The sequence below is a fragment of the Erythrolamprus reginae genome, chromosome 9 (genome assembly GCF_031021105.1).
Source record: "Erythrolamprus reginae isolate rEryReg1 chromosome 9, rEryReg1.hap1, whole genome shotgun sequence".
NCBI lineage: Eukaryota > Metazoa > Chordata > Lepidosauria > Squamata > Dipsadidae > Erythrolamprus > Erythrolamprus reginae.
In genome coordinates, this window is record NC_091958.1 from 47,533,383 (window position 1) to 47,545,837 (window position 12,455).

General features: G+C 42.9%; 2 protein-coding genes across 3 annotated transcripts in view; both read left to right on the plus strand.

The window, feature by feature from the left end:
- On the plus strand, positions 1-2,850 carry LOC139171798 (transmembrane protein 238-like). The gene is made up of 2 exons (XM_070760231.1): positions 1-580; positions 1,759-2,850. The coding sequence occupies exons 1-2, from the start codon at positions 1-3 to the stop codon at positions 1,848-1,850; spliced, it is 672 nt and encodes a 223-aa protein (XP_070616332.1). The 3' UTR covers positions 1,851-2,850.
- Positions 2,817-12,455, plus strand: part of RRN3 (RRN3 homolog, RNA polymerase I transcription factor) — a 25,348-nt gene continuing 15,709 nt past the window's right edge. Inside the window, exons 1-8 of one of the 2 annotated variants that reach the window (XM_070761123.1) lie at positions 2,817-3,189; positions 4,707-4,810; positions 5,238-5,294; positions 7,728-7,817; positions 7,920-8,049; positions 9,341-9,397; positions 10,370-10,433; positions 11,591-11,660. In XM_070761123.1, the coding sequence (XP_070617224.1) occupies positions 4,718-4,810; positions 5,238-5,294; positions 7,728-7,817; positions 7,920-8,049; positions 9,341-9,397; positions 10,370-10,433; positions 11,591-11,660 (561 nt within the window). In that variant the 5' untranslated portion in view covers positions 2,817-3,189; positions 4,707-4,717. The remainder of the gene's footprint in view (positions 3,190-4,706; positions 4,811-5,237; positions 5,295-7,727; positions 7,818-7,919; positions 8,050-9,340; positions 9,398-10,369; positions 10,434-11,590; positions 11,661-12,455) is intronic. The other variant, XM_070761122.1, reaches the window with a different exon arrangement.

Sequence of the window (12,455 nt, forward strand, 5' to 3'; positions counted from 1 at the left end):
ATGGAGGCCCCGCGGCGGAAGCGCAGCCGGTGCCGGTGCGCGCTGGGGCTGGCGCTCTTGTTCGACGCGCTGGGCTTGGCGGGCCTGCTGCTGGGCGGCTTGCTGGAGTCGGCCGTCTCCGACCTGCTCATCTACCTGGGCGGCGTGGGCGTCTTCTTCAGCCTGCCCTGGTGGGTCTTCTGGCACGTGGGCAACCTGGAAGTGCCGGCTGAAGAGCTGCGGGACGACGTGGGGCTGGGCTGGCGGAGCGCCGACGCCTGGAGCTTGGAGAGCTGGCGCGCGCGGCGCTTGGCCCTCCTGGCGCGCGCCTTCAGCGCCCACTTCTCGCTGCCCTCGGCCGGCACCTCGGCCTCCTCCCGCTCCCAGGTGGGACGCCCCCACGCCCGCTTCGCCGCCTCCGCCGCCAGCACCCGCGGCAGCGACGTCCTCAGCGCCCGCCCCAGCGAGGCGGAGGAGCTCCAGCGGCCCTTGCAAGTCACCCAGGACGAGGCGGTTGACACGGCGACCCTCGCCAGGGCCACGCCGCCCTTTTCCTTGCCGGCCACCTCCTTCGTCAGCGTCGGCACGCCGGCCCCGCAGGGTAGGTCACAATGACAGCCCGTCAAACCAAAGCAGCTCTTGAGTTGAAGGAGAGCCCGTGGAGTGGTGTTAGGTCAGTGTTTCCCAACCTTGCGGCGACTTGAAGATATTTGGACTTCAACTCCCAGAATGGCTGGGGAATTCTGGGAGTTGAAGGCCAGATATCTTCAAGTTGCCAAGGTTGGGAAACACTTGTGTTAGGTTATACACTGCTCAAAATAAATAAATAAAGGGGACTCTTAAGCAACACAATATAACTCCAAGTAAATCAAACTTCTGTGAAATCAAACTGCCCACCTAGGAAGCAACACTGATGGACAATCAATTTCACATGCTGTTGTGCATATTCAACCTTGTACAGAACAAAGTATTCCATGAAAATATTTCATTCATTCAGATCTATGGTGTGTTCTTGGAGTGTTCCCTTTATTTTTTTGAGCAGTGTATAAGATTCCAGGTTGGAAAAGTGGTGAGTTCTAGTTCCACAAAAGCCAACTGGGTGACTTTGGACCAATCACCAGGAGAAAGTGTTCTAATTCCACTAAAGCTAACTGGGTGACTTTGGACCAATCACCAGGAGATTGTGAGTTCTAGTCACACATTTAGCCATGAATTCCAACTGTTGTGGCTTTGGGCCAATCAGTGGGAGATTGTGAGTTCTAGTCCTGCCTTAGCCATGAATGCCAGCTGGGTGATTTTGGACCAATCACTAGGCGTTTGTGAGTTCTGGTTCCACTAAAGCCAGCTGGCTGACTTTGGCCCATCCCCAGGAGAGTTCTAGTCCGGCTTTAGTCATGAATGCCAGCTGGGAGACTTGTCGTCATGGAGAAAATAGGAGGAAGGAATATTAGGTATGTTTGCTGCCTTGAGTTATTAATAAAAATTATAAAGGTTTATGATAAATCTTATAAATGTGAAAAAAGGGGAAGTTTGTAGCACATCATTTCTGCATTCTCAGGATCCTCATCCAAGCCTTTCCAACTTAGTAAAGTTGTTATTATGATCATTATGATTATAATTATGATAATTATGATTATTATTTATTATTTAGATTTGTATGCCGCCCTTCTCCGAAAACTCGGGGTGGCAGTAGTTATGAAATGAACAAAGTGGTTTCGGTCCAAGAAGAGTAGAAGTAGAAGTGAAGAAGTAACCGGTGGAATTTATTTTGTTTTCCAGAATCGCTTGAAAGCACTGCTAGTGCTGGTGCACAAGATCATGCAACACAAACAAGCATCTTCAGTATCACTGGATGGCGCAAAACAACCTAAACACAATTAACCTCTCTGAATTTTTTTATTCCTCCCAGAGACAAAACAGCATCATAAAAGGATTGTGCCCAGTTACCAAAGGGGAAGTTAATTTGTGGGCCTGGACCAGGTTGATGTCTCTTATATAACAGGTGGAGACACCGTTAGGGCTTCCAAACTTAAAGTAAAAATTTAAAGTAAAGAATTGCCACTAGAATTGCCAAGTTTCTCTTGAAGCTAAAGTCAAAAACTCTATAATAAACTCCCTTCAGTGCCCAAGAACACATTAAAAAAAAGTTACTGACTGTGGGGTCACCTTGAAATATTGGATTTAAATTGAAGGGGGTTGAAAGTGGATCCCCTTGGAATCCACCGACCTGAGATCCATTTGAAGTTTCCCCTTTAAACATCTGAAATATACTTGGATGTACAATATTTTGGGTGTTTAAAGAGGAACTTAAAATCAGAGACTTTAAACCAACCCCTGAGGATTATAATTTTTTAAAAATTAAAAAAATTAAAAAAAATATTTTTTTAAAAAAGGGTACACAAGTGTCTTCCCAATTCTCATTGCTTTCTTAATTTTGCAGTGGAAACTTTTGACAATTTGCATTGATTTGCAAACATATACCTATCCTCCCTTTTTTTTGGAAAGTCATCTAAAAGTAACCCAAAAGAAAGGCGGTTTGTTTTTTTTAAGTGCAACCATGGAAAACGTCAAGGTTTTAATTATTTGCACTCTATTGTATTTATTTCTAAAGGAAAAAAATCCGGGGTTTTTTGGGAAAGCATCAACATTAGAATAGAATAGAATTCTTTATTGGCCAAGAGTGATTGGACACACAAGGAATTTGTCTTTGGTGCATAAACCCTCTGTACATAAAAGAAAGATACATTTGTCATTATTATAATTATTACATTATTATAACGTTATTTGTCACATTAAGCACGTCATATAATTATTTTTCATTTTATTTGATTGGCATTCCCAACATAAAACGTCTGAGAGTCTGATATATATACATATACTGTATATTCGTTTTATTCCCATCTGGGATATTTAAAAAATCCCTGCGATCAGTCCCCGCCCCCTCCTCTTCTGCGCAGGCGCCTCGGGAGATTCCAGCCAACCGCGGCGTTCGAACGCGAGGCGGTGCCCGTGCGAGGTCCTCTTTCGGCTCTGGGAGCCTTTCGCTTCCGGGGTCGGGCGGAAGCTGGCGGTGGCTGCGTGCGCAGGAGGTTCTTTAACTCTCCGGGAGCATGAGGGGGAAGAGGCGGCGGCGCTGGCGGAGGTTTGAAGAGGCCGGGACGGAGCGCGGCTGAGCCGGCGGAGGCTGCCGAGTGGGAAGAGGAGGTGCAGGTACCATGGCGGCTGGGGGGCGGGGGCAAAAAACTAGGGGGTGGGAGGATGTATTTCGCTCCCCCTCTTCTGCGTCGTCTACTACTTCACAACAGCCCTGTGAGGTGGACCAGACCGAGGAGTCGTGTCTTCTGTCTGGCTCTGTGCGGTAGAGTTTTGTCGGCCATCCCAAGGCCGAAGCTGGAAGGGTAGATTGCCCTGCCAGAACTCGAGGCCCTGGTTCTACTACAGATCCCAGCACCCCGGTTGTATTTGGGCTGCAGGGAGAGTAGACTGCCTACCAGAACTCAAGGCACTGGTTCTACTACAGCTCCCATCGTCCCCAGCACCCCAGTTGTATTTGGGCTGCAGCGAGAGTGGACTGCCTGCCAGAACTCAAGACACTGGTTCTACTACAGATCCCATCGTCCCCAGCATCCCAGTTGTATTTGGGCTGCAGCGAGACTAGACTGCCTGCCAGAACTCGAGACCCTGGTTCTACTACAGCTCCCATCCTCCCCAGCACCCTAGTTGTATTTGGGCTGCAGCGAGAGTAGACTGCCTGCCAGAACTCAAGGCCCTGGTTCTATTACAACTCCCCTCCTCCACAGCACCCCAGTTGTATTTGGGCTGCAGCGAGAGTAGACTGCCTGCCAGAATTCGAGACCCTGGTTCTACTACAGATCCCATCATCCCCAGCACTCCGGTTGTATTTGGGCTGCAGCGAGACTAGACTGCCTGCCAGAACTCGAGGCCCTGGTTCTACTACAGCTCACATCTTCCCCAGCACCACGGTTGGATTGATTGATTGGTCTTTTATGCTACCCCTCTCCAAGGACTCGGAGCGACTTACAACATATAATAAAACAATGTATAACATCTTAAATCCAATTAATTAAATATAAAATTTTAAAAACCCATAAAAAACAGTCATTCCCATTCAATCAACTTTCTCTCAACACATTCATCGGCTGGGGGCAAGAATCTAATGGCCCCAAGCCTGGTGGCATAAGTGAGTCTTGAAACTTGCGAAGTTTCAAGACTCACTCAAGTGGGGGCAGTATGAATCTCCGGAGAGAGTTGGTTCCAGAGGACCGGGCCCCCCACAGAGAAGGCTGACTGGGACCTGACTAGTCGCTGGGATTTGTGCAGTGGAAGGCGATCTCGCAGGTATTTTGGCCAGGTGCCATGTAGGGCTCTATAAGTCGTGACCAACACTTTGAATTGTATCCAGAAACAAATTAGCAGCCAATGCAGTCCACAGAGTGTTGGAGAGATATGTGCATGTCTGGGCAAGCCCATGAATGTTTGTGCAGCCGCATTCTGCACAATTTGCAGTTTCCAAACGCTCTTCAGAGCTAGCCCCATGTAGATTGCCCTGCCAGAACTCGAGGCCCTGGTTCTACTAGAACTCCCATCCTCCCCAGAATAAATAACACCAGTTGCTTATCCTGGTTGATTGATGAAAAATCAAAAGTTTTTCACTTTCATGATCAGGTGCCAATCTTACATTGCATTTTTTTGGGTTTTTTTTAAAGGATTTTCTGACATGTTGGCTGAGGATGAATTCCTGAGATCGCCACCAAGGAAAACAGTCAGATTCGGCGGTACTTTGACAGAGATCTTACTGAAATATCAACGGGTAATGCTGTAGGAAAAATACACCATATGTATTCATAATGTTTTTGGTTTTGAACTCTGATGATTCCTCCTCAAGGACCTGTTTCGTCTTTGTTTTTCTCCACTGACGAGGGAATAATTATTTCTATATCTGGGAAAAAGGATTTGTGGAGTTCTGTATCCTCATCATCTTCTTTTAACGACCCTGTAGTTCCTTGCGGGGTGGAATCTGGGCAACTGAATGGAATGCTTACTGGCCGGATGCCCTTCCTGTTGCCAATGCTGAGTTTTGTTTAGCAGGTATATTCTCAATGGGCCCAGGGAGAAGAATATCTGCCTCTACCTAGGATTGAACTCTCAGCCTTCTGATTGTGAAACGAGAGCTCCACCTCTAGGTCACTGCACCAGTCCTTTAAGCAGAGCTCAAAACTGCAAGTTTTCTCTTTCAGGGCAAGACCACTGAGTTTGATCTGCTGAAGCATCAGCTATTGGATCCAGACATAAAAGTAAGATTTCTATAATATTCAAATACTCTGAAATGCCTGCTTAGATTTAAGAAAGAATGAAATAAATAATTTCAATTTTCTTTTAGTATTCTTTATGGGTTATAGTTTATAATTTCTGAGGAGCTGCACGTTACCCAAACACAACCTGGAAGATGAATCCAGTCGGATTTATAAATCCATTTTTAAACAAAATATTATAAACACACCTTTCTAAAATCCACCACTCTTTACCAGATTTAGCCATCACAAGTATACCTAGTACTGTCATGTGTCAGTTTCTGTTTATTGGGGAAACTACATTACCCAGGGCACCTTGCCATTTGCAAATAGCCATGCTTTTGGCTGAAATGCTATGTGAGGCATTTCAACTGGCAGAGACGCCTTCTCCTCTCTATGACAAAATAATAGCACTGACAATATAATACAGTAAGGGATTTTATATGCATATGAGAGGTGGGTCTAATTTATGGAGTCTCTTTGAACATCCAGCTAGACTACACAGATGTTTAATTTCTCCCATTCTGTGCAGGGAATTGGTGAATAGATTTCCTGGGAATGTCAGGGCAAAGCTCTTTAATTGCAAATGTTTGTTTGTTTGGACTTATATGTCGCCCTACTCCCAGAGGACTTTGGGCAGCTTACAACCTAATACACATAAAATGCAATATAAAACCTCCTAAAAACAGGGGAAAACAATTTAAAACCAACAATCCCGTCGACTAAACAATGTCATCTGGTGGGACCCAGGGGAAGAGCCTTCTCTGTGGCGGCCCCGACCCTCTGGAACCAGCTCCCCCCAGAGATTAGAATTGCCCCCACCCTCCTTGCCTTTCGCAAGCTCCTTAAAACCCACCTATCGTCAGGCATGGGGGAATTGAGATATTCCTTTCCCCCCAGGCCTATACAAGTTATGCATGGTATGTTTGTGTGTATGTTTTGTTTTTTAATAAGGGGTTTTTTAAAATGATTTTTAATTGTTAGATTTGTAATATATTGTTTCTATTATTGTTGTGAGCCGCCCCGAGTCTGCGGAGAGGGGCGGCATACAAATCTAATTAATAATAATAATAATTAACAATTAAAACAGTTTTTTTAAAAAACATGTCAGATAGAAGAGAGTATTTGCAGCTCAAGTTTGAACTGCAAAGTCCTTGATGGTCTCTGAGCTTGTAGTTTTCTTGCAGGTCCAACTATGTAATTTCAAGTGCTAGAAGGGAGACAGAGAGTAAATCTCACTCCCCCTGCCCCTTGCAGCACTGATGATATTACCTAGTTGGGTAATGAAATGTCTTCAAGAAAACAACCAAGTTCAGGGAGCACCAGGGACCCCACAAAACCTTTAACTCTTCTGCTGTTTCAAAATTGAGAGGCTGATCTAGCTGACACACTTTATGTTGTGACCAGCAAAATGTGGCAGGCTATTGGTCGGGGTGGCTCACAACAGTAATAAAAATAGTAGTAGAACAAATCTAACATTAAAAAACATATAAAAGCCTATCATTATTTTAAAAAACCAAACAGCACATTCATACCAAACGTAAAACAAAGTATTAAAAAAAGCCTGGGGGAAAGGTGTCTCAACTCCCCCATGCCTGGGGGTATAAATGAGTCTTGAGGAGTTTACGAAAGACGAGGGTGGGGGCAGTTCTAATCTCCGGGGGGAGTTGGTTCCAGAGGGCCGGGGCTGCCACAGAGAAGGCTCTTCCCCTGGGGCCCGCCAAACGACATTGTTTAGTCGACGGGACTCGGAGAAGGCCCACTCTGTGGGACCTTATTGGTTGCTGGGATTCGTGCGGTAGCAGGCGGTTCCGGAGGTAGTCTGGTCCAATGCCATGTAGGGCTTTAAAGGTCATGACCAACACTTTGAATTGTGACCGGAAACCGATCGGCAGCCAATGCAGACCACGGAGTGTTGAAGAAACGTGGCTGAATCTTGGAAGCCCCACGATGAGCTGCGTTCTGCATGATCTGAAGTTTCCAAACACTTTTCAAAGGTAGCCCCATGTAGAGAGCGTTGCAGTAATCGAACCTCGAGGTGATGAGGGCATGAGTGACTGTGAGCAGTGACTCCCTGTCCAAATAGGGCCGCAACCCACCAGGCGAACCTGGGAAAACGCCCTCCTCGCCACAGCCGACAGATGATGTTCCAATGTCAGCTGTGGATCGAGGAGGACGCCCAAGTTGCGGACCCTCTCTGAGGGGGTCAATAGCTCCCCCCCCAGGGTAATGGACAGACAGATGGAATTGTCCTTGGGAGGCAACACCCACAGCCACTCCGTCTTGTCTGGGTTGAGTTTGAGTTTGTTGACACCCATCCAGGTCCCAAAAGCCTCCAAGCACCGGCACATCACTTCCACTGCTTCGTTGACTGGACATGTGGTGGAGATGTGTAGCTGGGTATATTAATTAAGATTTGATGGCTTTTATTTTTAGGATGACCAGATTATTAACTGGCTCTCTGAATTCCGGTCTTCTATTACATTTTTGACCAAGGAGTTTGAGCAACTAATTGTCATCCTACTGGTAAGAATTATCTGGTTGCATTGGGTGTGCTTTTTGCTTTGGATTGGGGGTGGGACACAACAGATGCTCCAACTTCTGATCCTGTTGTCTCTAAAAACACAGAAAGTGCCATGGTTGAGAAGAAGCCAGGCTGTGGTGGAAGAGTATCTCGCTTTCCTGAGTAATTTAGTGTCCGCTCAAACAATCTACCTTAGACCATGTCTGCAAATGATCGTCTCACACTTTGTACCCCGTAAGTATCTCACACACACACACACACACACGGTTTTACTGAAAGAAATAGAATGGAAAATATTTTTTAACAGCCAAGAAAAAAAATGAACCTTCCATTCCTAAGAACATAGCTACCCAACTTTAACAAAACCAGAAACAGAATACTGAAAGACTGTATATATCAGCTCAAAATAGAATGAATCTAGTTGGGTGAAGGGAAAAATAATTGTTTAGTATTACAAAAAGTACAGTGTTCCCTCGATTTTCGCGTGTTCGAACTTCGCGAAAAGTCTATACCACGTTTTAAAAAAAATATTAATTAAAAAATACTTTGCGGGTTTTTTCCCTATACCACGGTTTTTTCCACCCGATGACGTCATATGTAATCACCAAACTTTTGTCTGCCTTTAATAAATATTTTTTTTAATAAACTTTAATAAATAAACATGGTGAGTAATAATCTAAATGGTTGCTAAGGGAATGGGAAATGGTAATTTAGGGGTTTAAAGTGTTAAGGGAAGGCTTGTGATACTGCCCATAGCCAAAAATAGTGTATTTACTTTCGCATCTACTTCACGGAAATTCGACTTTTGCGGGTGGCCTTGGAACGCATCCCCCGCGAAAATCGAGGGAACCCTGTAATAGCAAAATCTGTCTTCTGGGGTCTTTAATGCTGTCTTGAACGTGCTCGCTTTCCTGCATATGTTTCATTGCCTGAACTGGGAAACATCATCAGTGCTAGTCAATAATAATAATAGCAATAGTAATGGTAATTAATAAAATCTGTCTTGCCAAAAAACATAGTACCGTATTTTTCAGACTAAAAGATGAGCCTTTTTGGCTGCAGAATGCTTCTGGACACCAGGGCGGGCAAAAACGTGACCAGCAAAGGGTTCAGGAGGCCAAAAACAGGCTCACATTCGCTCTTTTAAGACGCACTGACATTTCCACCCACTTTTGGTGTGGGGGGTGGGAAGGAGTGTGTCTTATAGTCCTAAAAATACAGTAAATATTTTTGGGGGGTGGGGGGGTTTAGTAGATAAAATCGCCTTTCTGCCCAGAGTAGGAGCTGTGGTTTCTCGTTTGTTTATTTTGGGATTATTAATAGGAATTCAAATCAAGGAAACTTGGATTCAAAGGTGGGAGACTGCTGTAAACCTGTTAAGGAAAGCTGTGTTTCTGATTGATTGATTGATTGATTGATTGATTGATTGATTGATTAATTGTAAAATGTTCTGCAAGGCCTTTTTCGTTATTGTTTTTGTTGATAAACAGGGTAAGTATTTATAAGCTCCTCTGTTTCTACCCAGCCCGAATAACCATCCGGGAGAACGATGTGGACATCTCTGATTCAGACGATGACGAAAGTGAGTTTTCTATTTCTTTCTCTTTTTAAAAAAAATATTTTTATTAAGTTTTTATTTTTTAATTAATTTTAATTAATTTTTATTTTTTAAGAAAGTGAGTTTTCTATTTCTTGACTGACTCTATTTATCCATACGTACTCTGCCCGTTTTGTATATTATTTCTATTTTTCTAGCTGGGTTTCTGCACCCAAGGAAGTGTCATTTGATTCAGTGTAATCCTGGTAAAAATCCACAAGTTTAACTTCAGCTTAAAAACCACCTGTTCAGTGTCTACTTGAAGTTTCAATGGTATCATCTCAGATAGAATGAATCAGCCTTTAGAGGAAGGAAAAATAATTATTCAGCATTACCAAAAAAAAAAAAAAAGAACAGTAAAATCTGTCGTACCAAAAAAAAAAAGATCTTGACCACGTTTAAAATAGACTTTTATACTTTTTATACTTTTATTTCCCCCCCTTTTCGCCCCCTTTCTCCAACCCTAAATCTCTCTGTTTCTAAATAAACTTTACTAATCTCGTATCTTTTTGTCTTTACTTTTCACATTTATAAAATACTTTCATCTATTTGCTATCACCTATTATATATAGATATATACAAATTTTAGAAATTGATAAATTATTGAAACGAGATGTAAGATTCATTATTATAATTTAAGATATAGTTGATAATAGTAAGGATATCGTTTATTTACATTGTTTAAGAAACATAATAATGATATTAAGAAATATATGTGCTATGATTTATAATGTACAATGTTATTACTTTCCTAAATTTCTCAATTGTGTATCCCCTTTCCCCATCTCCCCCCCTTTTTTTCCTCTTCTGTTCATCCTTCCCCTACCCCCCACTTCCCCTTTTCTTTTTCTTTATATTTATAAATAAAGTATATTTAAAAAAATAAAAAATAGAAGTCTACCTGTATCGACGAACTTTCTGGGTTAAACAAGGCATGTTGCTTTTCAATCTCTGCAGATATTGTCGAGAGTTTCACCACCTGCCACAGAGCCTTGCAGACAATTGTGAAATATGTCCCTTTGTAAGTTAAATATCTTTGATTTTTCTGTGGCAGTGGGTGGTGGTGGTGGTGGGACAACCTGGGCGGCTTACGACATTAAACATTCCCAACATAAGAAACTCACAATCGCATCCCAGGGTGGCAGCAATATATCAGATAAATGGGGTGTCCAGCAAACCTGGAAAACAGGGAAATCAGGAAATTATCAGGGAAATCGGTGGTTGAAATTGGCAAGCTGGTTGAGGAATTCTTAGAGTTGAAGTCCACAAGTCTTAAAATTGCCAAGGTTGGAGATCCTTTATCCATTTGAATCCTCTTCTAGATTATGAATTGATAGTGGAGTGATCAGTTCTGGGAGCACCTTTCCCAAGTTTGCTGTATCTGTGTTTGCTCTTTTAGGCTTCTCTTTTGTTCTGTCGGGTTCTCTGGTAGACTCCTCCCAAAAATTCACAGGTGCAAATTTCAGACACATACACGTTTGAAAAATTCAAACCAATGTTCTTTATAATGAAAATTCACTTAAACCAAGCCCTCTTTTGGTATAGCAAAGAGCACTCGTCTCCAAACAAACTGGTAATTTGTACAAGTCCTTTATCAGTTCTGTGATACTTAGCTTGCAGCTGTGAGGCAATTCACAGTCCTTTCATAAAGTGAAACACGCTTTGCTCTGGTTTAGTTTCAAAGCGGGGGAAAATCAGCACACAAAGATCAAAGTCAGCAAAGCAGGCATGAAACACAACGATCAGATAATCCTCCACAATGGCCAAACCCACAGGCTGCTCTTTATAGCAGCCTCACTAATTACCACAGCCCCACCCAACCACAGGTGGCCTCATTTTCTTTGATAATCTCTCAGTTGTTGCTGCCTATGCATCGCACTCCGCATGCGTGGCTGTATCATTAACTCTTGTTCTGAATCCAAGGAGGAGTTAGATAATTGATCTCCTTCTGAGCTGTCTGCCACACTCTCCTCCTCCCTGTCACTCATGTCTTCTTGATCAGAGGAGCCTTCATCAGCAGATTCCACCATGTGGATGTCTCCCCCACATCCACAGTCCTTGGGGCAAGAGCTGGGCCAGAGCTAACCACAACATCTTTAAACCTTGTCAGTCATTCACACAAAGAAATAAATGAAGGGTGGGTTTGCTTATCTGTGGCTTCTATTTTCTGTGTTGCAGGACACCACAATTTCTCATGCCAGTGCTGGCTGAAAAATTTCCCTTTATTAATAAATCAGAAAGAACATTAGTAAGTACCTGATTTTCTGGAAATGAAGATTGTTTCATGCTTTTGATAAATGTTGCTGCTTTAAAAAAAAACACCTGTTAGTGGAAAATGTGATCTTCGTGGCTCAGAAACAAACTGGTGGTCCATCGTGATGATTACCGAAGCCTTGTTCTCCTTTGGCTTTTTAATTATTACTTGTGGTTTTCTTTGCTAAATTCAGTGTGTTTGGTTTGGTTTTATTTTTCCATTTTTGTAAAAGTGATCGTGGTTTGCACAGCATGACTAATGGTTAGCCTAGAAACCTAGAAACCTAGAAGATTGACGGCAGAAAAAGACCTCCTGGTCCATCTAGTCTGCCCTTGTACTATTTCCTGTATATTTTATCTTAGGATGGATCTATGTTTATCCCAGGCAGGTTTCGATTCGATTACTGTGGATTCTTCCTTCTCTTTCCCTTGCTTCCTTCCTTCCTTCTTTCTCTTCCTTCCTTCTCTTATGTGAAATTAGCAAATTGGCAACCTAATAAACCATGTTTATGTATGAACCCAGTTGCTTTCTCAAGATAAAATAGCTCTGATGAATATATTGTGTTGATTTTTTAATAAACAGTTTTTGTTTTCCCCCCAACAAACAATACATCATCAATCACTGGGTACAATATTTTAAATCAACATCTTTTCTTTTGCCACTGTTTTGTTAATATATAAACAACTCTACCTTTACAATTCAATTAAACTTATCCTCTATCAAAACCTTTCTCTTTCTTTTTATTTAACTCCATATCTCTTCATTTATATTCATTTTCTATCCAGTGAT